Source organism: Coloeus monedula, assembly GCF_965178545.1.
Source record: "Coloeus monedula genome assembly, chromosome: 20".
Lineage (NCBI taxonomy): Eukaryota > Metazoa > Chordata > Aves > Passeriformes > Corvidae > Coloeus > Coloeus monedula.
Genome location: NC_138800.1, coordinates 3,040,397 through 3,064,519, shown reverse-complemented (window position 1 = coordinate 3,064,519; position 24,123 = coordinate 3,040,397). Strand labels below are relative to the sequence as shown.

General features: G+C 39.0%; 1 protein-coding gene across 9 annotated transcripts in view; it reads left to right on the top strand.

The window, feature by feature from the left end:
• The window catches only part of GTF2I (general transcription factor IIi), a 108,178-nt gene that overhangs the window by 33,107 nt on the left and 50,948 nt on the right, over window positions 1-24,123 (top strand). For 6 of the 9 annotated variants that reach the window (XM_082294599.1, XM_082294597.1, XM_082294596.1 and 3 more), the window contains exons 4-14: window positions 609-743; window positions 1,109-1,292; window positions 1,474-1,502; window positions 2,520-2,568; window positions 3,271-3,314; window positions 4,550-4,627; window positions 11,140-11,199; window positions 12,675-12,737; window positions 14,421-14,525; window positions 18,944-19,006; window positions 21,119-21,223. In XM_082294599.1, the coding sequence (XP_082150725.1) occupies window positions 609-743; window positions 1,109-1,292; window positions 1,474-1,502; window positions 2,520-2,568; window positions 3,271-3,314; window positions 4,550-4,627; window positions 11,140-11,199; window positions 12,675-12,737; window positions 14,421-14,525; window positions 18,944-19,006; window positions 21,119-21,223 (915 nt within the window). The remainder of the gene's footprint in view (window positions 1-608; window positions 744-1,108; window positions 1,293-1,473; window positions 1,503-2,519; window positions 2,569-3,270; window positions 3,315-4,549; window positions 4,628-11,139; window positions 11,200-12,674; window positions 12,738-14,420; window positions 14,526-18,943; window positions 19,007-21,118; window positions 21,224-24,123) is intronic. The other 3 variants (XM_082294600.1, XM_082294598.1, XM_082294593.1) reach the window with 2 other exon arrangements.

Below are 24,123 nucleotides of genomic sequence, written 5' to 3'. Positions count from 1 at the left end.
GATGGCTTGTTTGCAACTCCTCTTACTCAGCAGTAAGAGGTGTGTACTTTTAATGTCCTTTGAAAGAGACATGAACTGTTGTGGCAAAAGTCAGATCCCTTCTGTAAAATATTCTGCGAAGCACATACAGAATAAATAAACCAGGACATAATAGAACTGCTGCATAAGACGTCATGCACAGCATTAGAGAGCTATGGGACCCTTCACACTGGTGTTTTACTGTTCTCCTGGTGACTCTGTTGGTCCTTCTTTTCTTGGCAGTTTAGTATTTTGTTTTTACTGTATTATCCTCTCCTGAGATTAGTAGTGTTTTCTACCTCTTCATGCCCAAAAAAGCCTCCTTGGATGTGTCTCTTAATTTGTCATTCATATTCTTCAGGGGGTGATATTTGCAAAGATTGTAGGGAGGATATAATAATTCTGGTGTAAATTTATATTTGCTCATTGCTTATGTACATAGATATGTGCATTTACTTCTAAGATAAGTAAATTCTTACAATTTTCCGGCAGGATTCCTTTTTGAGAATCTCTAGTCTAAAATGGAGGGACTAGGCACTTCTAATAACTTACTATTTTATGTCTGTCTTATTTTTATAAATAACTGCCAGGTGTTCCAGAAGAGGACAGGGCTGCAGAACTGCAGAAAACGAAGACTACACCCCCTGTAAACAGACAGACGGTGGATACTGTGGAGCTGGAGGCTCTTAGGAAGTCTGTGGAGGACTTTTTCTGCTTTTGCTATGGTGGGTGCTTTAAATTCTTCTGAAGAGCTGTTCTAGATTTCTAAATTTTTATTCCAGTTTGGAGGAAAAAACTCCATGATCTTAGCCCTCTAACTACACTGCTATTTTTAGAAACTTTCAGTAGCTGTTTCTAAAAAATACACACATAGTGGTTAGTTTTCTATTTGATGTGTTTTGTGGGATGTGATTTGAGATTATTGCACAGTGCCTATTAGTGCCAGCACTACTTGGTTTCCTGAGAAGATTTGCATCCACACTTGCTTTTGCTCCAGTCCTAGCCAAAGTTACAAAGTTTTATGAGGGGCTCATCCTTTTGCTAACTTCAGCAGTCTTGATGTCAAAACAACCTCCTCTTTTTTTTCTAGGTAAAGCTTTAGGAAAGTCAACGGTGGTACCTGTGCCATACGAAGAGATTCAGAGGGACCATTCTGCTGTGATAGTGCAGGGCCTGCCCGAAGGACTTGCATTTAAACATCCATCAAATTATGATATTTCTACCCTGAAATGGATTTTGGACAATAAGTCAGAGATCTCATTTAGTATCAACAGGTTATTTGCTCTCTTTCTTGTCCAACTGGGTTTTGTACTTAAGTAAAATCAAATTTAATTTTTAATTAAATACGTGGCAGACTGTTTCTCTTAACCAGGAATTCTCTCTGTAATGTACACTACAAAGTAATTAACAATGTCTTTGCTAAAACTGAGTTTTTCTTTCCATATTTAAACACAGGTCATTCCTAGAACCGAAGAAACACATAGGTAGGTTAATGTTTATTCAGACTAAACAGAAAAATATTGGAATTTGAGTTTAGATAGCAATATACATAGAACATTTGGTCATGTCAATAAAGTGGCAAACTATGCAGAAATTTCTAGACCGTGAGTTGCCTTACTTATGGAGCTATAATGCTTTCCTTTATGCGTTCTGCCAGGAACAACTCGTTAGAGATGACATTCATTCTGTTTATTCTTTGTCTTGATTAAGTTCATTCTATTTCATTCTTCATCCTTATACTGAATTTAAATTTAATGTGAATTGTATAGTATCCTAGGAGAAGGAGAAGTGAACTTACGAAGGACTGCATTCAGTTTTTAGAAAATGCCGAGACTTTCCAGTGCTTGTGTTCCACTACGCAGCTGATTTTGGCATTTATATCTCATTTTAAAAAGTAATTTGCTCTTCTGAAGTGGCTAGGTGTTGTAGTTCCTATGAAAGCCTCTATATATTAAAAATTCTGAGCTAGAGTGAATTTTGTAGAACTCTACAAAGATTCATTTCTAGCTTAGGAGAAATCCCTTCTCCTGTTCCTTTCACGGTATCATGGTGCTTTACTTGCTAAATGCTTAAGTGTGAGGTTTTGTTTTATGAAAATGATGAAGCAATCTCTGTAGGAATGTTGTCAAAAAGGAAATGCTTAATTTCTTCGGTGAAAGAGCTAGAAGTTGATGCTTTATTAGTAAAATTAGAGATGTGTTGCCTGTGCTCAAGTAGAGGACTAGAGATGGAAAATTACGGAGATTCTGGTAATAATACAGTTCTATCAGAAATACAAGGTAGGTTTTCAGTGTGCTAAGTGACATTCTAAAAATGCAAGCTGTTTGTGTCTAGGTACAGTTTAATGGGATCTTTCTCTCATCTGTGAATAAGGAAAATATGTACATATGCTTGTAAAATGTGAACAGGCTTTTGCTTTGTGAAATCAATGTTAACATTTTCAATTTGTGTTTGAAGTAAATAGAGTACAGGAAATTCAAATATTGTCTTTTGACTTTCAGGAGCTGATATGACAGATCCTTCACATTCAATTATACCTGCATGTGGAAGGTGAATTTAAAATAATATAGAATTAAATTTTTTTTTAATCAACTATCTATTTTCATGTTGTTGTCTTTGTCTTAATGTGCTTTTTCTGCCCAGCTGACCTTTGAATAACTTTTGCTTTCTTGGCATTATAAAAAGCACAAAGCTCAATCTTCTATTTGTTTTGATCATTATTTTTGAGGAAACTGTTACAATTTAAACAAATGGCAAAGTTTCTCTTGGTTTAATTAACCCAATGAGTTATCTTAGTTCACAGTCTGTTAGTCAAGGCTAAGTTTGCCATGCTTTATGGTACAGCAGTGAGGGAGAACAGGGGAGGGGAATGTTGCTTCCTTCCCCCTCCTCAATTTGAAAAAAATGATTAAATTAGTAAATGAAGATACTATATCTTTAATACATCAAAAATTTGTTAATGTGAAAACAGGGATCAGTTTTCTGTGCTTCTGTGTTTGCTTCTCATTAAATGCTAAACATGACTTGAATATTGTGTGTAGCTCAAAAAAATGTAGGAATAGGAGATTGCTGGCAATTCCCTTGTGATAAATCAGATAAGCCAATATGCAGGGTTTTTTATTTTTGTGTTCTTGTTAGAAAAAATTCTGGGAGATTGATTTTATTGACAAGCTATAAAGCTTGAAGAACTTCCCAGAAATCTAAGGTTTGTTTTTAGTAATGTCATTCTGTTTGATTTGTTTATTTTTATAGTTGTCCTCCTGTTAAAGTGAAAGTGGAACCAAGCAAGGATTCTGGTACGTTCAAAAATTTGCCTTAATTTGCAGCAAAAAAAAAAAAAGGCCAGATTCTGTTCAGAAGACTGAACTTAAGCAAAGACAGAAAGCTCCAAAAAAAAAAGAAAAGTAGCAAAAAGACATCCTTTGAGATGGAAATGAAATGATGGTGAGATGGAAAAACTTTTCTTTCTTTGAAACTGTCAATTTTCAGTTGAGTTTTTATCAACTATTAAACCCTAGCCAAATGCTTCCATTTCAAGAGGGAGGAAATTTGTCATACATTGTAGACTAAATTTATCTTTATGTAATTTAGAGAAGAAGAAATTCCTCTGGTTTATTGGTTTTTTTGTTCTTATTCAAGATGTCTTTGTCCCTAATGGGAAGCAAAACCTTGGTTTATTTGCTAATATTCCTAAAATATTGAAAATGAAAAAATGTCCATTTTCTAGCTAAAAGAGAAATAAAAAATTCATAAATAACAAGATGTGTTATTAAAAGATTGCCAAATCATTCCTAAGTTGCTCTGCAGGTAGCAGATGATTCTCCAAGGCACTGTGCTTAATGCTTAAGTGTGTGCTGTGATGTAAAGGCAAGGATAATCCCATTAAAGCCAGTGAGGTAGCAGGTGTGCTGGGAGATGTATCAGTGGCTTTCCCTTTTGCTGGGTTGGGCTGCAGTGCTCACTTTCCTATTAGAATTAAGTTTTTACATGTAGTCCAGCTTTTTGCTCTTGTTCTTTGTGCTTCACAACTTTAAATTTGTGGTTTAGGCACCCTCCATGGTTAATGTTCAGCTTGACATACGCAAAGGGTTAAGTTGAAGTTTTTGCCAAGTCAGTCCCAGACTCTTTCCAGTGCAGCTTTCTAGGCATTTTAAGTAATTCTCACAGAAGAGTGACCACGAGCTTTTCTAGGACTTTCAGCACGAGTGATAAAATATATTTTTTTCCTGTGGTAGCATGCAAAGAGGAAGAAGCCCATTTTTAAAATACTATTCAGATCTGAGACAACATCTGCAGGGAAGTGTAGTTTGTAGGGAAGTATTTAGTCCTGGATCCTTCCTGGAGGTGACCAAATTGAAGCATAAGAAACCAGCAGATCACTTTGTTACCATTGTTTTAGCTCAACAAGTGTGTAATTTTTTTTTTTTTTAATAGAGGCCAGCAAGGATCTTGGTGGGTGCTTTTGTTTGTTTTGTTTTAAGAATCTGCTTATTACTAGTTTCCATGTTTGATTCCTTTTTTGCTTCTACAGGAATTTCTTCAAAAATGTCAACATTAACAATGAAGCAGGAAACAGATGATCCTAACTACTATCAGTTTAATACTCCCGGTAATGATACTAATTTTCATACGCGTTTATCTCATGGAAGGATTGGTTGCCTAAGTGTTGATCTCTCCATGCCTCTCTTTCTCTAATTTTTGGTCATTAAACATGTAATGACTTATCTCTGTTATGATACAGCATTTCCATCACTGCCTATTACTTCAGATCTGGTGAAGAACGCCAAAAGACCTAAAGAACAACTTCATCCCGAACCCATATGTGTGTGTTTGGTCTGAAGGAGAAGTTCCAGGGGTCTTTTGAACTGCTTGATGTATTTTTCTGAGGGTTCAATGTGCAGACTCTGTAACTCCAATGACTTAGTTAAACAGGAAATAAACCTTTATAGTGATGCTTTCTAGAGCATTGCTTGAATTTTTTCTTTAGTTTAAAGTTTCAGTAACTTTTATACATTGTACATCATAGAATCAGCCATTCTAGGATTCTGTGATTGGAAGCGTTACCAATCACTTCTCTTGTATGGAATGACCAGTATGTGTCAAAATTGTATTGAAAGGTTTATTTATGTGGAAAAAGCATAACAATATTTATGAGGCCCATGGCTCAGCCTCTGGATGTTTTAAGTTGTCTCCCAGTTGCTTTGCCTCACCTCTATGTATCCATTTAACACATTGATCTCAGCTAGGAGTGGAAAACAGAAATTGTTACTTCTTTATATTGAAATGAACAGTAATTAAGTTGTGATTATAAATGGCAATATAAAATAACTAAAACCTTAGATTTATTATTTCAACCTATGTGTATTTGTCATTAGGTTAATTGAGTAATACAAAGAAATGTGGGCAAGCTGCCACACATCTCTCAATGACAGTTACATGTTCAACAGTGAAGTGCAAAACAGCACATCCCTTTATTTTGTAATATTATATATTATTGAGATAACATTTTTGTGTGTGTTCAGACATGAAGATTCTTGAGACTGTTTTCTAATGTGCTTTAATAACTAACTGTGGGATTGTGGAATCAATATTTTCACCCTAGCATATCTCAAGTAACATATGAGCATCATTCAGGGAGATCTCAATCATAGTATGGCAAAGTGTCACCCCTTGACTGTGGAACTGGAAAGGTGTTAGGATTATCTGCTCTTCATATGTGTACATTACCTAGCCTTGGAGGATGAGGTACATTTACAGGCATGATTTAATGTAGTAAAAGTAGATACTGATGTGAAAACAACCTAATCATTGTTCCTTCCAAAGCCAAGTCTTTTCATCCTTTTGCTTCTCACCTCCATTGTGGTTTTCCATTTCATGCATAAAAATGATGTTGGAATTTGGCCAATAGCCCCCGGTGTAACTCAATGCCATCTGAAGAGAGTCTGCACTGAAATAGCTTCTTTACAAAATAGTATCCATTGCACTATGATGTGTTTGTCTGCACTGAAAAATCCAAGTTACACAATATGCTTCCAGAGTGAAGTCTAAGCACATTTGACAGGGGGGATTTCTGTTGTCTTTGACCCAACTCTAAATTTAAATCTTCTGATTGATGAAGAGCAATATATATCTCTTTCTGATAAGGTGGTGCTTGACTAATAACCCCCCCTCTCCACCTGCAGTGTAGTTCTCCAAAATGGCATTTAAAACAAGACAAAACTGAGTATATTGGTAGAAGTGATGGGGTGCTGTGAACTAAAAGAGATGTTTTTTCTTTCATGTCAAGTCATGCTGACTTGACAAGTAAAGCAGTTTCCCCTTAATTGTTCAAGTAGCTACTCTGATTCAAGCCAAAGGTTGTCCAAACTGTAGAGAGCTATAAATTCTGGAGGCACATAGGTGTTTGTGTTTGGGTGGTGGTGCTGTACCAGAAATGAAGCATAGAACAGTGCAGTTATTCTGCACAGAGGTGTTCCTGAGGAGTGACGTAGTCTCCCCCAGCATTGCCTTTGGAGACATGCTACAAAATAAAGAAAATGGATAAGGTAATAAATTTTGCTAAAAATAACCTACAGCAAAAGCCAGGCTTATCTATTTCTAAGAAGAAACAACTGTTAGAGAACAGCAATCTGCTTAGGGCTTCCTGGAGAAAATTATTTACTGATAAAATTTCATGGTTATGTTTTTTCTCTTAAGTGCTTCTTCTCAAAGATCTGTAATGCTGGTCAAAGTGCTGTGTGCCTGGGTGGCACACTAACTCTTCGTATTAATCAAAGAGGGAAAATTACAGCTGTAGGTGGATGTTCTTTTCATCTTGGTAGTAGGTTGCACCATTTGGATGTTGCCATGAGTTAATACTGAATTACTAAATTTAGAACTGGTTTAGCAGTACACAGTAAGATGACTGAGAAATAGGGACTTCAGCCATTTAAAACTTCATGTTTTAACAGAATATAAGGGACAATTTTCTGTCAGTGGGCACTAGCACTATGGCAGTGGGTGTTTTTTTCCAGTGTCCAGGACAAATATTAAGGTTACTGCATTATTAAACTTGGTGGAGACCAATGACAACCTCTTCTGAAAGAAAGGTCCAGATTTTGATGATTGACTAAATGAGGAGAAGGAGTGACTAGTGATCATCAGGACTAAGTGAAACAGCCTGAAGCATTTCAGCTATCTTAGTTAATATTCCTGCATATGCCCTATCTGTAAGTACCAGTTATTATGGCTCTTATGAAAAAAAAACCCAACAACTTAAAATACTCTTTCTTGGTTTAATGGTTCAAATAGAATTTAGTATTTTTACTAGAAACTAACAAATTAAATAATCATCTCTTCAGAGTCAGATACATTTTTAGATTTGAGAATACCCCATTTGTCCTATATAAAAATAAACCTTTGGAGCTCGAAAGTGCAGCACTGCTGAGTAAGTGCTGAGTGCTCTGTGCTTTATCAGCACAGGGTAAAGCAGGGCTTTTTGGAGGCATAACCCATACAGAACTTAATTATTTTCTGACTAAGGACCAAAATCTTTGTAAAAGTGGCACGTTATCCTGTAAATTTTGTGGATGTAGGTCTTCACTACCGCTGATGCCTTGAAGTTAAAACAAAGGAAAATGGAAGCAGAAGGAAAAGGCTGTAAACAGTCTGTCCTGTGAATTGGCTGGTTGTGTTTATAAAGCACTTAGAAGTGAGTAAAAACTTCCTAGCAGCTTTTCTCTTTAAAACACCATGTAATTTAACAGTGCTGTCAGTTTGGGAATTTTTGACAACGTTAGTGAGGCAGTTAGACTATAGGACATTCATCCAAACCCAAATGAGATTGAAAATCTCTTCCTCTAGAAAGAAAAAGCCCAAAATGGGAATGTAAACTTTGCATTTATTCTCACTCTGAAGCCTTAAAAGTAATGAATGTCTTTTAGTATGTCTCTAGCAAGAAAATATTTCTCCTTTGAAGATCTCTCAGAATAGTAGAAGTAATGTCCATTCTAATAGCTGTGAAGCTAGGCTGGCATGTAAGGCTGAGTATGCAGATACTATCTTAAACCAAGAAATTCCAGAAAATATCTTGATCACAATGTTGTGCTTCCTGAAAGGAATCACATCTAGTTCACATTGGTACAATATGGGTAGCCAAGAAAAAGCCCAGAAAAGTGAGCATTGCAGGCAATGCTTATCCATGAGATAATAAATCCATTCCTTCTGCCAAGTGGCACAGGTTTGGCTGTGTAGTGTTAGGACATTAGGACATAATCCATTAGAAACTGAGGCTGAGAGGTTTAGAATCAGTGTAAGTAAATGCTGTGTGGGTGGGTAGACAGAAAGGATAGTTTTGACTGTGGAGGGAATGACATCTACTCTTGTTTTTAGTGGAATTGTTAGAATGTGAAATCTCACCTATTTGTGACAGGCATTTCAGGAGTTTAAATTTATGCCAACAGCCATCTCTTACAGAGGTTCCTCCAGCCCAAGCATGATCTGTAATGTATTTATCTGCTCATAAAAGACCAAGTTTTGGTCTGAGAGTTCCCAAATGTCTGTGCTGTGTAGCAGAGCTGGCTGTTAGCTGAAGACCATACCTCTGCTTTCTTTGGTGCTTTCTCTGGTTCAAGGTGAAACTGCTTAGCTTTGTCTACAGATCTGAAGTTCAGATTCCAAGATGTAACCATACTGAAAGATGTTCTAAGGTGTCCTGTGGTTTTAGTAATTAAATCTCCCATGTCTGTGTCCATCCTTCCTCCTACATCCTACCTTTTGCAGTAGAATTTAGTTCTTCTCTCCTGAGTTTTCTTATTTTTCTACTTCGTGATTTTTCTCATATCTTTATTTCTGGATGGAACTTCTTTTGATCTGGTTACCACTGTACTTGATTTTTGCTTTCCTTGGTTATGTCATGTCTGTGTATTTCTGCCTGTTGTGGGCATGAATGCACTAAAGTGGAAATGTATCTGTTTTTGTTAATATCTCTTGGTGGTAGAACTCCTTTAAATTTAATTGTCTAGTCTTTACTAAATTAAGACAGTAGAATATATTGTTTGACACTTCTTAATTTCTGAAACAATTTTTTCAAACTGCTTTTTTCTCTGTCCAAGCTTCACAATATGGAAAAAGGTTAAAGTTTCATGAAATAAACTGTGTTGGTCACTTTTTAAAGAAATCTAATGGTTTTACTACATGTACTGTAGTTTTTATCAATATTAAAGATTAAAGGACTGAATTGTCTGTGCTTAATCCTAAGGGCTGTAAGTCTACTAAGTTTCTTTTCGACTAGAGAAATATTTCTTCAAGTTTGAATGTGTGAAAGACTACTATTTTTCCCTTTTTTATTTCTGTCACAGCATGTATTTGGCACAAAGATAATGCAATAGAGAATACTGCAGAAGATGTAGGTGAAACAATCCTGTCAGGATTTCTGAATTAAAGAATAAATGCAAAACTATGTGCATATTTTGGGATATTTGGTTATAGTTGATTGGATACTCCTGTGTGTCAGTGCCTTATGAATTATAATAATTGCATGTTCACAGGAGTTCTTAGGAAATGACAAACCTGACTGGTGCATCTGCTGAATATGCTGATTTAAATAAAAGCAAATTTAGTCCATGGAGACATTTTCAGCACACCCACTCACCCCTGACAGTTGCAGATCACACTATTGGTATGAGAATTCTTTCTGGTGAGGCCTGGAGGTCCACCAGTGTCTCTGGCTCTGCCTTGCTCCTTTTCCTCCCTGTTTTTTTCCTGTCTTTGGACTGTGGTCTCGACTGTGTCAACATCAGTCTTTGTGGAGCTGTGTTTTGAACAAAATCAGGGAGCTCCTCTGAAGTAAACAGATAAGTATTTTAAAAAAAACAACAGGGAAGCACCTTCCACCTGCAAGGAAAAGTGGCAGGAGCAGATCTAAGCAGCACTTGCTGAAAGAAATGTGTGTCAAGCAAAGAACCGTGCATAGGTTCCTCTCTTGAAATGCTGTTCATTTTAAAATTCCTTGAAAATCTGAATAATCAAATTGGGCAGAACTGTTCAAGTTAGCATTATTGTAACCACCTAATTATAATTATTTAATACTTAAATATTCACTTATTTGATACTGTGTATGTACTTTTAGTTGATTAAAATACTTACAAAGTCTGATTATGACAGTAATATTTTCTGTGTTTTCTTGTTTACTGTGCAGATGAAATAGAGTTTAGAGTATTTCATTGCCTTATTAGTTAACAGTAGTTTTTCTGTAGTGAAACTATTAGTACTCTTGCTGATACACTTATGAACATACCTCTAAACAACTAGAATTTCTGATCAGCTATATGATCTTCTGCAGATTGCTTTTGCAAATGAACACAGAAATTATTGGATTTGCACAGAACAATTAGTCCAAATCTGTCAGTTCCAGTTACTGCTGTTTGCCACACATAGGCTAGTTTTCCATACCTGTGCTATTTCTGTGGCATAGAATGGCCTCTTGCTCAGTGTGGTGTCAGTTGTGCTATAAGCAGCTCACCCTTCCAGCATAACTGCAGGAGAGCCAGAGCGTTAAGCAGTAGGATTTTAGGAGTGTTAATTTAATCTGTTAAGTGTAGTTTCTGTGCTGCTTTCTGCACCAGTCTTTTTTAACCAGTCTGTTGTAGTCTTCAAAAAAACCCTGTTGTAATGAAAAGCAATTAGTCCCTGTGAATTTATGTATTTAGTGTAGGTAGAAATTTTGAAGTCAAAGAATACTCCTTAGGAATATAAATTTTAACAAACAGGAAAAAGATCTAGCTGATTAAAATGCCACTGAAGAATGGCAGAAGCATCAACATTTAATTTTTAAAAATCAGTTTATTGAAACTAAAAAACAGTTGAAAGCCTGCTGCTCAGCATTCATCTCTTGACTGTTCAGTAGTCAAAGAAATGCACAATGCTGCCACTAGCCCCATTTTTATTATATTGAACCAAGTAAGTAAGGATTTATAAATATTTAATATTTAACACAGTCTTTCCAAAGTTCAACATTACAGAAAGTATGAATTGAGCACATAATATATGAAATTAAGAGTTATTTGGCAAATTCCTTTATGGACTGGAAATACATGTTTGTTGTGAGACACCCTTAAAAAACCTGTTCTCTCTGTTCTCAAGCAGGCCCTTCCAGAACATCAGAAATAGATGAAAAAATTGCTCCTGGGAAAAGTTACACAGGTAGATCTTTTGCTTTCCTCACATCTGTTTTGGAAATTGAATGTGTGAGTTTTGCTTTTCACAGCTTTGCTACTTGATTTGCCATAAAACTGAGGGTATTGGAACTTAAACATGAACAGAAATGAAAATTTCGGTTGCTTTTATTTCCAGCTGTCCAAGTAGAGAGACATGTAGACAGGAACTTAATTTCTTCCCTTTTTTTAAATTTAAAGAGGAGTATCAGGTTGATCACTCTAAAGCACTAGTGATCTGTGTGAATTGGTATGTTGCTCAAGAAGTTCAGTCTGTTTCATAATGGCTTGTAAAGTTGAATAAAACTCTGCTTTATAAATTGTGAGTGCAACTTAATTTCTTTCAGTTCAGGGTGTGGTGAATGAGCACATAAACAAAAACATTAATGGAAAGTCTGTGATAGTGGAAGCATTTCCTTACTGAAACTCTGTAATAGCTGAAATACATTTACGAAAAAATTGTGCAGTTTTAAAAAAGTTTTTACTGTTTGCATTAAAAATACTAGTTTGCCCACTAGCAAAGATTAGAAAACACTAAACTGCTTTAAGCCCATGAATTTTGTCATTAGATCACAATGTTCCTGCTACCATGAATTTCTAAAACGCGAAAACAGCCTTCTGAATGTTGTTCATGTGAACAAAATAATTCTGGAATTTCTCCAGTGAAAATACTTTAAGTAGTCAGTCTTAAAAGTTCCTTTTGTATTATTATTGTGGTATTTTTATATTTGTAAAGGAAGCCACCAGCATGGTATCATGCTCAAGCATACAGAGATCTGAAAGAAGATACTCTTCAAAATGCACAAGCGCAGCTTTACTGTGCCAGAGTAGCTAAAATATGTTCCTTCACACACTGCTGCCTCATCTTGATATAGTTTCTGATACAATTAGCTTCACTTTCTCAGACTGTACTGCAGTTAAGTATAAATTGCTCTTTCTCCCACCGAGTGTTGATGAGCTAATCCTGTTTGTGTTGTTGGTGCACACTGGCCCAACAAAAGCATGGTGATCATGAATTTCCCTGCCATGTTTCATTGTTGGCCTTGCAGCCTGTGATGGAAAGCATTCTAGCGGAGCAACCATGAGTCTGTAGAGATGGTAAAGCAAATACATAAGCTGTGGGGATCACAGCCTTTGTTTATATTTTCAGTAATCCAGGGTAACAGAGGGGAAAATACTTAGATTTTATTAACCCTACAAAGCCAAGACTATGGAACTTCCTTCTGTCATAGCACCAACTCTGCACTGCTGCACGTGCAGTTTAGCAAGTGTAATCCTCGCCTCCTTGCCTTTGTCTGGAATTGCTCAAAGGCTTATGGTAACATATCTTTGGTTCTGTTTTTCTTGCATGCTGTGAGTGCAAGGGGCTTCTTTGATGATGTTGGTTTAAATGCAAAGGCATGGCATGTTTGGTTGAAAATCTTTTCTGTGTTCATCATTCGGCATTCCTGTTTTCCCTTTCAGATTCCTCCCAGCGTGACTCGTCAGAAACAAGTGAGGATTCTGAGGTTGAGGTCACTGTTGAAGGTCAGTTCCCTGGGTTATTGATTTCAGTTGGTTGGGCAATTTTTATATCCAAAATGTGTTTTCCAAAGCCTACATTACTTGGCACTGAATGAAGAGAATTGTGTGCCAGTGTTGAGTGCAGTTTGGATTGTGCACTGCTTGGTAAACGTACCTAGTTGAGAAGTATTAGAAAAGCACAATATACTGAAGCATATTGGACATACTGGGCTGGTTTTGAAATGATGCCTGACAGCAATTTGTGTCTTCTGTGTATTTTTCAAGCGCTGGTAATGAAAAATACTCATTGAACAGAGAGGATGTTTTAACATTCATTCATTCTGGAGAACACATTTCTTTATAAACACACTGTAGTTGTATGAAAAATTTGTAGTTAACACTAGCTTCTGGGAAGGATGGTAGCGGAACAGGAAGGGCTTTGTTTCACGTGGTGAAAGTGAAGCCTCAGCCAATAATTATGAGATAGAAACCTTTGTACTTACCACGTCCCTTTCTCATCCAAAGGGCTCTAAAGCCTCTAACCAGTGTCCCTGTAGTTCTCCTGCTAGGATCTTGGTTGGAGGTCATCTGTGTTTCTTGTGTTTGTGAATTAGTGTCCTGTAACTGCTTTAAAACCCTGCTGAGATTGGCTTTTGCAGTGCTTGCTTGTGGAATTAGCTTAAGACCACCCAATCAGCAATTTAGAAAGTAGGCAGGGCATTTAGGACAAAGTGGGCACTCCTGGCATTCCTTTCACTGCTTTAAAATGCAGCACGGAAATGACGCTTACGTTACCTCAACAGGAAAGTTTCTATGAGAAGAGTCCTTAAGTTCTGCATATATGTAAAGGCCTTTAGCACAAAAGTAGAATTGCTCTGAGAAGGTTTTCTGTGGCAGAGATTAACAGAACTGTATAGGTACAAGATATGTCAATATGTATTGATATTCTTGCTAAGTAAACCATCCCCTTGTTGACGTGGGTCCGTGTTTTTCTGTATGTGAACTTAGTTTTCTTTGTCTGCTTTAACCATTTGTTTTCTCTGAGGTTGCAGGTATTGATAATTGGGCAGTGTACAGTTTAAACTCCTTTCCATAAGGAAGGTAGGGGTGGATTGGGAAGTGACTGGCTAAGTAGCAGCTGTGTGACAAATTGCTAGGTTTGTTGTTTTCCTGCCTGTCCACTTGTGTGTGTTTAAGGTAGAGCTGACCTGTTCAATGAATTTCGTTGGTGCCCCTTAATTTTACACTGTTTTGAAAGTGGGTTTAGAACATTTGAGCTCTTCAAGGCAAAACTTAGGTACTGTGTTTTGAGATCTACGAGTGGAATGCTATTACTTCCAGTTAGATAAAAAAGTCCATATCTGCACAATTTCTTTTGTGATTCCGTTTGCTGTTGCGTGGTCGTTTTATGATCATGCGATGTCCAGTCACGTTTGAGAAGACAATGTTGTTTTCCTTAGGAAGTTCAGAAGCAGCTTTGTGTTTTGGTATCTTGTGCTTTGCCCAGGTCCTTTTGCGCAAGTTATTCCTTCACAGGTAGGAGCAGGAGCTTTCTAGAGTTACTCAGATAAGTAATTTGTTGCAAAATTTGGTGCCCTGATAAGCACAGTTCCTTAATTCTGTAAGAGCTTTGAAATTCAAAGCAGTTCCAGCGCTGCACATGAGTTCCCTGGACATAACCAGTGATGACTTTTTTGTATCTTTAAGATGATGATGATGACTTCCTGCCCCCTGACAAGAGACTGAAGAACACCAAGTTGGCTACTGAAGCTGCCAATAGTGGGAGAAGAAATGGAAAAGAGTTTAATTTTGGTAAGACGAAAATTGAAGATGGTGTTGTCTCCCTGCTTTGTTTTATGAGAAGGTTTTGGGTAATTTTGTGCTGCAGGAGTGAGACATGCCAGGGCAAGCCTTCATTTGAGAGCCATGGGCTCTGTGTAGGTCTATTGCAGCAGTAAAATCATCATCATAGGCTACCTCTGTTGTTTTTTGGAATTTGACGTGACCACGTAAATTGACTCGCAGAAAGCTGGGATCTTTTGGTGGTGTTGTTTCATGATGCCTTATGCTGGGTTCTCCACAGAAATGCAGCCATGCACTTCAGTTTACTCTGGTTAAAGATGCTTTGCATGGGATTTTTTGCAGTCCCGTACCTGTCCTTTATTCAGTGTTTTGGTGTGGTTTCTGGCCACATTAATCTGTCTGCTTTTATAAGGTTCTGTGCAGTCAGGAGTATGTTTTTTACTTTATATTTTGGAAGGCATCCCTCAGAGTTGCAATGGCAGTGAAGGAACAGATGTGGAAACAGAGTTAGAGCATTTGAGATGTGCAATGTTTTTTGTGAGGATAAATTAACATCATTGGATATTTTTTCCCAGAAATATTTGGAAAGATGTTGCCTAATTGAAGTTGTATGTCTTCTTCAAGCATTCTCTTTTCATATTTCCACGGGGTTGTCTTTTGTGATGTTTGTTTTGCTTTTACTCTCCCTTTCTTTGTTTAAAAGACAGTAGTGTGCCAAGGAAGGTGGTAACCTCTCTGGAATTGAAAGATGACCCCCTTCCTCCCAAATTTTTATGACTTTAAATTTATGGCTTCCGAGCAAAATATGGGGAAAGGAATAATAGCTCTTTACTGGGATATATATATATATATATATATATATATATATACACACACACACGTATATTTCTATAGAATAAGACAAAACAAACAAGACCAATAACAGCAGCAATGTGGAAAAAACCAGAAAACCCAGTAACTGCTTTGTCCCGCCCATTAATTGATTTCCCCTGTGATGTTAAAATAACTGCCAGCAGGGGATCACTCTTGGTTTGTGTCGAGGCAGAAACACTGCAGTGACTGCCCTGCGGCTTCGGGGGACGCTCTGATACAAAAGTGGGACATCCCTGGTGGTGGAGGCAGCTCAGATGAGGGAGAGGGAACAAGGGTCGACTCCCCCAGGCACCCACGCCAGCGGTGATGGATCTTTGGCACTACTAATGGCAGCTGGTACATGCTTGGATGGAAGGCAGGGCCTTATCCTGATGTCACACTACTGTGCAGAGTAAACATCCGTCGGCGGTGCTGCTGCAGCTCAAGCTGCCCCTCCATGCAGAGGCTCTGAGGGCAAAAGTGGGGAAGGGACATCTTCCCCAGGCACCCACATGGAATGTGCTGGTCTTTCTTGGAACGGGCAGCCAGAGAAGTCTTAGTCAGTGTAGTGGCCAGGACTCTTGTCTCTTGAAGGCAACAGGCTTACAAGATGGCAGGAGGCAGAGCTCCACAGTAGTGTTGAACAACGCTGTGCAGGAGAGGTCCAAGGCGAAGAAAGACCACACGAGCATCTGCTTCGAACAAGGCAGGGTGACCACCCCCAGCTAAGAAACTGCCAAAACAACCCCATTTCCCCTTTCTCCCCCATAACCATTCCAGCAGTATGCCAAGGCACTCAGCAACCTATTTTCTCTTGACTGCTGTCTATTCATCATCTCCCTGGCAACAAATGGGAGAAAATTCCCTGAGAAAGGAAAAAATACCTATCCTGCCACACTCCCAAGTCATGCCACTCTGGGGCTTGGTATAAGCAAGTTGTGATGGGCGTGGTCATTATTTTAAATCATGAAAGGCATTTTAAGGTGCTCGTGACCCAAAGTTTAATGTGTTGACGGGATGTGAAAAGTACATCATGGTTAGGCTGGCTATGTTCTGGGCACGTGGCTCTCCAGCCTGAGTCCTTTTACACAAGTTGTTTGTGTTCCTTTACACATTTCTAGGCAGGTTTTGCTAGCAGCAATGCTCTTTCTTGCAAATCCCATTAGTTTTGCTTTGAAGGTAGGTATCACCATAGTTAAGGGTACCATTAGATGAAATTCCGCAGCATTTCTCCTGATAAAGGAGAATAAAGTTCATTGCTCGTGCTGGCTGCACTATGAACTGGACTTATTTGAGCAGAGAAATCTAGGTACTTTGTTTTCCCCAGCATCATGCCCTGTGCTTTATTCCTGACCGTGAAGAGAGAGCGTGAGGAAGGGGAAGTGTGATAGGAAATGACCGAGACTCTGACTCTGCCTTGGTTTTGACTAGAATTTTATAGCTACAGCTGCTGAGTGTGGTCCTTTGAGTCAGACTAAGGTTTTGTTACACACCTTTTCCTCAGCTCTGTTCTTCTTCACAAGTTTCTTTAAGAGAGGTGTGGAAGGTTGCTCGTGGTTTTGGTGAATCAAATCAATCTGTTGCTCGTGAAGGCTGGTATTTATGAAAAGGTCTAGAGGCAGTGGCTAAAAATGGCAGGTAACAGTCTAACTTCAGTTTCATTTGTGGTTTAAAGAGGCATACAGAGTAAGCAGCCTTGTCTGGATTCTGTGCAATGGAAATTAGTTATTGCTGATCCTCACAAAAACAAGTAAGACAGAAGAATCAGCAGCAGTGTTTGGGTTTTATAGAGTCTTGGGTGGAATCCATATCTTAGTACAGAAATAGGTAGAAGAGGCATTTAAAGCTTTTCCTAAAGTTTGTCTGAAAGCTACAGCCAGTGGTGGCAGGTTTGCACAAGTGACAATTTCCTTCAAAGCAAACCATCAGAGTTGGTATATTTTGGTATATGTCACTGGGGGTTTTCAGTGTTTTTCCGCTCCAGTAACCTTGGCAAGATGGTGAAAAGGGAAGTGGCAAAACCATGGTGTGCCTGCAATCCCTCAGGTTAGCTGTAGCTGCTGTAGGTGTCTGAGGTGGTCTTAATGAGATTGGACGAGTGGGCAGCACGGTGTGATTGAAATTCAGCAATCAGGAAGTTCAGGTTATGAGTGTCAGAAGAAATTGTTTTAAAGGGAACAAAATCACGTTTGAGAAACTGGAGCCAGTGCTGGTGAATGACAACATTGAGACCTGTGAAGATGGCTTCTGCATAGGAGCTGTGTGTATTTCCCCAAGATGAGAAGAGAGCTAGTGCTGATGAGACATTGTTAAAAAACTTACTTTGGTGTTTAAAACCATTGGTTTAATGGGTCTTAAGAAGAAATGTCCCATCTGGGAGTTTTCTTCCAGAACTTTGTTGCCATGTGCTTTGAGTTTTTTGCATGAGTCCCTTAACTGTGAGTGTTTCTCTGGGATTTGGTGCTGGACTAGGTGGACCATCTGCCAGTCTTGTGGCTGTTCTTAAGTTTCCAAAAATGCTGTATCTTTTTAAATTTTTTTAACTTCTTTAATTCTCTCAGAAAGGTTCTAAGTGGTCAATTATTTTTACGACCATACTCTATGTTCATGTCTAGTGAAACAACTCCTAATTCTTTGCTTTTGTTGTGCTTTGCATTTGCTAGTTATCTACCCAGCACTCACTTGGAATTAGACCAAAACATCACACTCTGTTTTCCATGAACTGGATGATGTATTTGACATAGTTCAAATATACGGCAGTTAAGGTGCCTCAGTAGATACTGCTGAATTTCTGCTGTGCACCACATCATGTGAAGAGAGACCTTTGAAACAAAGATTCCTTTAGACTGGCTCCCAAAGCAATGCCATGCTCCAGCTTAGAGAGACCTGAAAGAAGATCCTCTTCAAAATGCACAAGTGCAGCTTTACTGTGCCAGAGTAGCTAAAATATGTTCCTTCACACACTGCTGCCTCATCTTGATATAGTTTCTGATACAATTAGCTTCACTTTCTCAGACTGTACTGCAGTTAAGTATAAATTGCTCTTTCTCCCATCGAGTGTTGATGAGCTAATCCTGTTTGTGTTGTTGGTGCACACTGGCCCAACAAAAGCATGGTGATCATGAATTTCCCTGCCATGTTTCATTGTTGGCCTTGCAGCCTGTGATGGAAAGCATTCTAGCGGAGCAACCATGAGTCTGTAGAGATGGTAAAGCAAATACATAAGCTGTGGGGATCACAGCCTTTGTTTATATTTTCAGTAATCCAGAGTAACAGAGGGGAAAATACTTATGATTGTATTAACCCTACAAAGCCAAGACTATGGAACTTCCTTCTGTCATAGCACCAACTCTGCACTGCTGCACGTGCAGTTTAGCAAGTGTAATCCTCCCCTCCTTGCCTTTGTCTGGAATTGCTCAAAGGCTTATGGTAGCATATCTATGGTTCTGTTTTTCTTGCATGCTGTGAGTGCAAGGGGCTTCTTTGATGATGTTGGTTTAAATGCAAAGGCATGGCATGTTTGGTTGAAAATCTTTTCTGTGTTTGTCATTCGGCATTCCTGTTTTCCCTTTCAGATACCTCCCAGCGTGACTTGTCAGAAACAAGTGAGAAACCTGAGGTTGAGGTAACCATTGAAGGTTAGTTCCCTGGGTTATTGATTTCAGTTGGTTGGGCAATTTTTATATCCAAAATGTCTTTTCCAAAGCCTACAGATAAGTAGCTCATTGCAATATGCTCGGCCCTGCCTAATGCTCTTCTAGATACTGTGATGCAGCAGATACAGTCAGAGAGGCTAGAGGATGAAGCAGGAGACAGCCCAGTCTCTCAGGCTGCAGCTAAACCAGACAGGGTGCCTAAGCCAATGGCAACTGGTCCTTTCCAGAAAAGGAAACATGAACCAAATCCATTCACCCAGTGGATGGGGATGGGGAGCCAGGATCCTCACAGCCAGCAGAGCAATCAGAATGAGAAATCATTATTGAGTCTCTGTCCATAGAAAACCCTCACAACCTACGAAGAGATTACACCTGACGGTCTGATGAATCTTTATTAAGTTGGTTGGTCCACATTGGGATTCCACAGGTGATAATTGAGTTCGTGGTATTAAAGTGAGGAATTTGGGATCCCTGTCGCGTGATGCAGGTATCGACCAAGGGTTGGAAACTGAATGAAGAGATTTGTGTGCCAGTGTTGAGTGCAGTTTGGATTGTGCACTGCTTGGTAAACGTACCTAGTTGAGAAGTATTAGAAAAGCACAATATACTGAAGCATATTGGACATACTGGGCTGGTTTTGAAATGATGCCTGACAGCAATTTGTGTCTTTTGCGTATTTTTTAAGTGCTGGTTATGAAAAATACTCATTGAAAAAAGAGTATGTTTTAACATTCATTCATTCTGGAGAACACATTTCTTTATAAACACACTGTAGTTGTAGTTAAAATTTGTAGTTAACACTAGCTTCTGGGAAGGATGGTAGCAGAAGAGAAGAGCTGTGTTGCAATGGTGAACGTGAAGCCTCAGCCAATAACTATGAGATAGAAACCTTTGTACTTACCATGTCCCTTTCTCATCCAAAGGGCTCTAAAGCCTCTAACCAGTGTCGCTGTAGTTCTCCTGCTAGGATCTTGGTTGGAGGTCATCTGTGTTTCTTGTATTTGTGAATTAGTGTCCTGTAACTGCTTTAAAACCCTGCTGAGATTGGCTTTTGCAGTGCTTGCTTGTGGAATTAGCTTAAGACCACCCAATCAGCAATTTAGAAAGTAGGCAGGGCATTTAGGACAAAGTGGGCACTCCTGGCATTCCTTTCACTGCTTTACAATGCAGCACGGAAATGACGCTTACGTTACCTCAACAGGAAAGTTTCTATGAGAAGAGTCCTTAAGTTCTGCGTATATGTAAAGGCCTTTAGCACAAAAGTAGAATTGCTCTGAGAAGGTTTTCTGTGGCAGAGATTAACAGAACTGTATAGGTACAAGATATGTCAATATGTATTGATATTCTTGCTAAGTAAACCATCCCCTTGTTGACGTGGGTCCGTGTTTTTCTGTATGTGAACTTAGTTTTCTTTGTCTGCTTTAACCATTTGTTTTCTCTGAGGTTGCAGGTATTGGTAATTGGACAGTGTACAGTTTAAACTCCTTTCCATAAGGAAGGTAGGGGTGGATTGGGAAGTGACTGGCTAAGTAGCAGCTGTGTGACAAATTGCTAGGTTTGTTGTTTTCCTGCCTGTCCACTTGTGTGTGTTTAAGGTAGAGCTGACCTGTTCAATGAATTTCGTTGGTGCCCATTAATTTTACACTGTTTTGAAAGTGGGTTTAGAACATTTGAGCTCTTCAAGGCAAAACTTAGGTACTGTGTTTTGAGATCTACGAGTGGAATGCTATTACTTCCAGTTAGATAAAAAAGTCCATATCTGCACAATTTCTTTTGTGATTCCGTTTGCTGTTGCGTGGTTGTTTTATGATCATGAGATGTCCAGTCACGTTTGAGAAGACAATGTTGTTTTCCTTAGGAAGTTCAGAAGCAGCTTTGTTTTTTGCTATCTTGTGCTTTGCCCAGGTCCTTTTGCACAAGTTATTCCTTCACAGGTAGGAACAGGAGCTTTCTAGAGTTACTCAGATAAGTAATTGGTGCCCTGATAAGCACAGTTCCTTAATTCTGTAAGAGCTCTGAAATTCAAAGCAGTTCCAGCGCTGCACATGAGTTCCCTGGACATAAAACCAGTGATGACTTTTTTGTATCTTTAAGATGATGATGATGACTACCTGCCCCCTGACAAGAGACTGAAGAACACCAAGTCATCTAATGAAGCTGCCAATAGTGGGAGAAGAAAAGGAACAGAGTTTAATTTTGGTAAGACGAAAATTGAAGATGGTGTTGTCTCCCTGCTTTGTTTTATGAGAAGGTTTTGGGTAATTTTGTGCTGCAGGAGTGAGACATGCCAGGGCAAGCCTTCATTTGAGAGCCATGGGCTCTGTGTAGGTCTATTGCAGCAGTAAAATCATCATCATAGGCTACCTCTGTTGTTTTTTGGAATTTGACGTGACCACGTAAATTGACTCGCAGAAAGCTGGGATCTTTTGGTAGCGTTGTTTCATGATGCCTTATGTTGGGTTCTCCACAGAAATGCAGCCATGCACTTCAGTTTACTCTGGTTAAAGATGCTTTGCATGGGATTTTTTGCAGTTCCGTACCTGTCCTTTATTCAGTGTTTTGGTGTGGTTTCTGGCCACATTAATCTGTCTGCTTTTATAAGGTTCTGTGCAGTCAGGAGTATGTTTTTTACTTTATATTTTGGAAGGCATCCCCCAGAGTTGCAATGGCAGTGAAGGAACAGATGTGGAAACAGAGCATTTGAGATGTGCAATGTTTTTTGTGAGGATAAATTAACATCATTGGATATTTTTTCCCAGAAATATTTGGAAAGATGTTGCCTAATTGAAGTTGTATGTCTTCTTCAAGCATTCTCTTTTCATATTTCCACGGGGTTGTCTTTTGTGATGTTTGTTTTGTTTTGCTTTTAATCTCCCAAATCACAGCACTCTGGGGCTTGGTATAAGCAAGTTGTGATGGGCGTGGTCATTATTTTAAATCATGAAAGGCATTTTAAGGTGCTCGTGACCCAAAGTTTAATGTGTTGACGGGATGTGAAAAGTACATCATGGTTAGGCTGGCTATGTTCTGGGCACGTGGCTCTCCAGCCTGAGTCGGGTGCATTTCTAGGCAGGTTTTGCTAGCAGCAATGCTCTTTCTTGCAAATCCCATTAGTTTTGCTTTGAAGGTAGGTATCACCATAGTTAAGGGTACCATGAGATGAAATTCCGCAGCATTTCTCCTGATAAAGGAGAATAAAGTTCATTGCTCGTGCTGGCTGCACTATGAACTGGACTCATTTGAGTAGAGAAATCTCGGTACTTTGTTTTCCCCAGCATCATGCCCTGTGCTTTATTCCTGACCGTGAAGAGAGAGCGTGAGGAAGGGGAAGTGTGATAGGAAATGACCGAGACTCTGACTCTGCCTTGGTTTTGACTAGAATTTTATAGCTACAGCTGCTGAGTGTGGTCCTTTGAGTCAGACTAAGGTTTTGTTACACACCTTTTCCTCAGCTCTGTTCTTCTTCACAAGTTTCTGTAAGAGAGGTGTGGAAGGTTGCTCGTGGTTTTGGTGAATCAAATCAATCTGTTGCTCATGAAAGCTGGTATTTATGAAAAGGTCTAGAGGCAGTGGCTAAAAATGGCAGGTAACAGTCTAACTTCAGTTTCATTTGTGGTTTAAAGAGGCATACAGAGTAAGCAGCCTTGTCTGGATTCTGTGCAATGGAAATTAGTTATTGCTGATCCTCACAAAAACAAGTAAGACAGAAGAATCAGCAGCAGTGTTTGGGTTTTATAGAGTCTTGGGTGGAATCCATATCTTAGTACAGAAATAGGTAGAAGAGGCATTTAAAGCTTTTCCTAAAGTTTGTCTGAAAGCTACAGCCAGTGGTGGCAGGTTTGCACAAGTGACAATTTCCTTCAAAGCAAACCATCAGAGTTGGTATATTTTGGTATATGTCACTGGGGGTTTTCAGTGTTTTTCCGCTCCAGTAACCTTGGCAAGATGGTGAAAAGGGAAGTGGCAAAACCATGGTGTGCCTGCAATCCCTCAGGTTAGCTGTAGCTGCTGTAGGTGTCTGAGGTGGTCTTAATGATATTGAACGTGTGGGCAGCACGGTGTGATTGAAATTCAGCAATCAGGAAGTTCAGGTTATGAGTGTCAGAAGAAATTGTTTTAAAGGGAACAAAATCACGTTTGAGAAACTGGAGCCAGTGCTGGTGAATGACAACATTGAGACCTGTGAAGATGGCTCCTGCATAGGAGCTGTGTGTATTTCCCCAAGATGAGAAGAGAGCTAGTGCTGATGAGACATTGTTAAAAATGTTACTTTGGTGTTTAAAACCATTGGTTTAATGGGTCTTAAGAAGAAATGTCCCATCTGGGAGTTTTCTTCCAGAACTTTGTTGCCATGTGCTTTGAGTTTTTTGCATGAGTCCCTTAACTGTGAGTGTTTCTCTGGGATTTGGTGCTGGACTAGGTGGACCATCTGCCAGTCTTGTGGCTGTTCTTAAGTTTCCAAAAATGCTGTATCTTTTTAAATTTTTTTAACTTCTTTAATTCTCTCAGAAAGGTTCTAGGTGGTCAATTATTTTTACGACCATTCTTTATGTTCATGTCTAGTGAAACAACTCCTAATTCTTTGCTTTTGTTGTGCTTCGCATTTGCTAGTTATCTACCCAGCACTCACTTGGAATTAGACCAAAACATCACACTCTGTTTTCCATGAACTGGATGATGTATTTGACATAGTTCAAATATACTGCAGTTAAGGTGCCTCAGTAGATACTGCTGAATTTCTGCTGTGCACCACATCATGTGAAGAGAGACCTTTGAAACAAAGATTCCTTTAGACTGGCTCCCAAAGCAATGCCATGCTCCAGCTTAGAGAGACCTGAAAGAAGATCCACTTCAAAATGCACAAGTGCAGCTTCAGTGTAGCTAAAATATGTTCCTTCACACACTGCTGCCTCATCTTGGTATAGTTTCTGATACAATTAGCTTCACTTTCTCAGTCTGTACTGCAGTTAAGTATAAATTGCTCTTTCTCCCACCGAGTGTTGATGAGCTAATCCTGTTTGTGTTGTTGGTGCACACTGGCCCAACAAAAGCATGGTGATCATGAATTTCCCTGCCATGTTTCATTGTTGGCCTTGCAG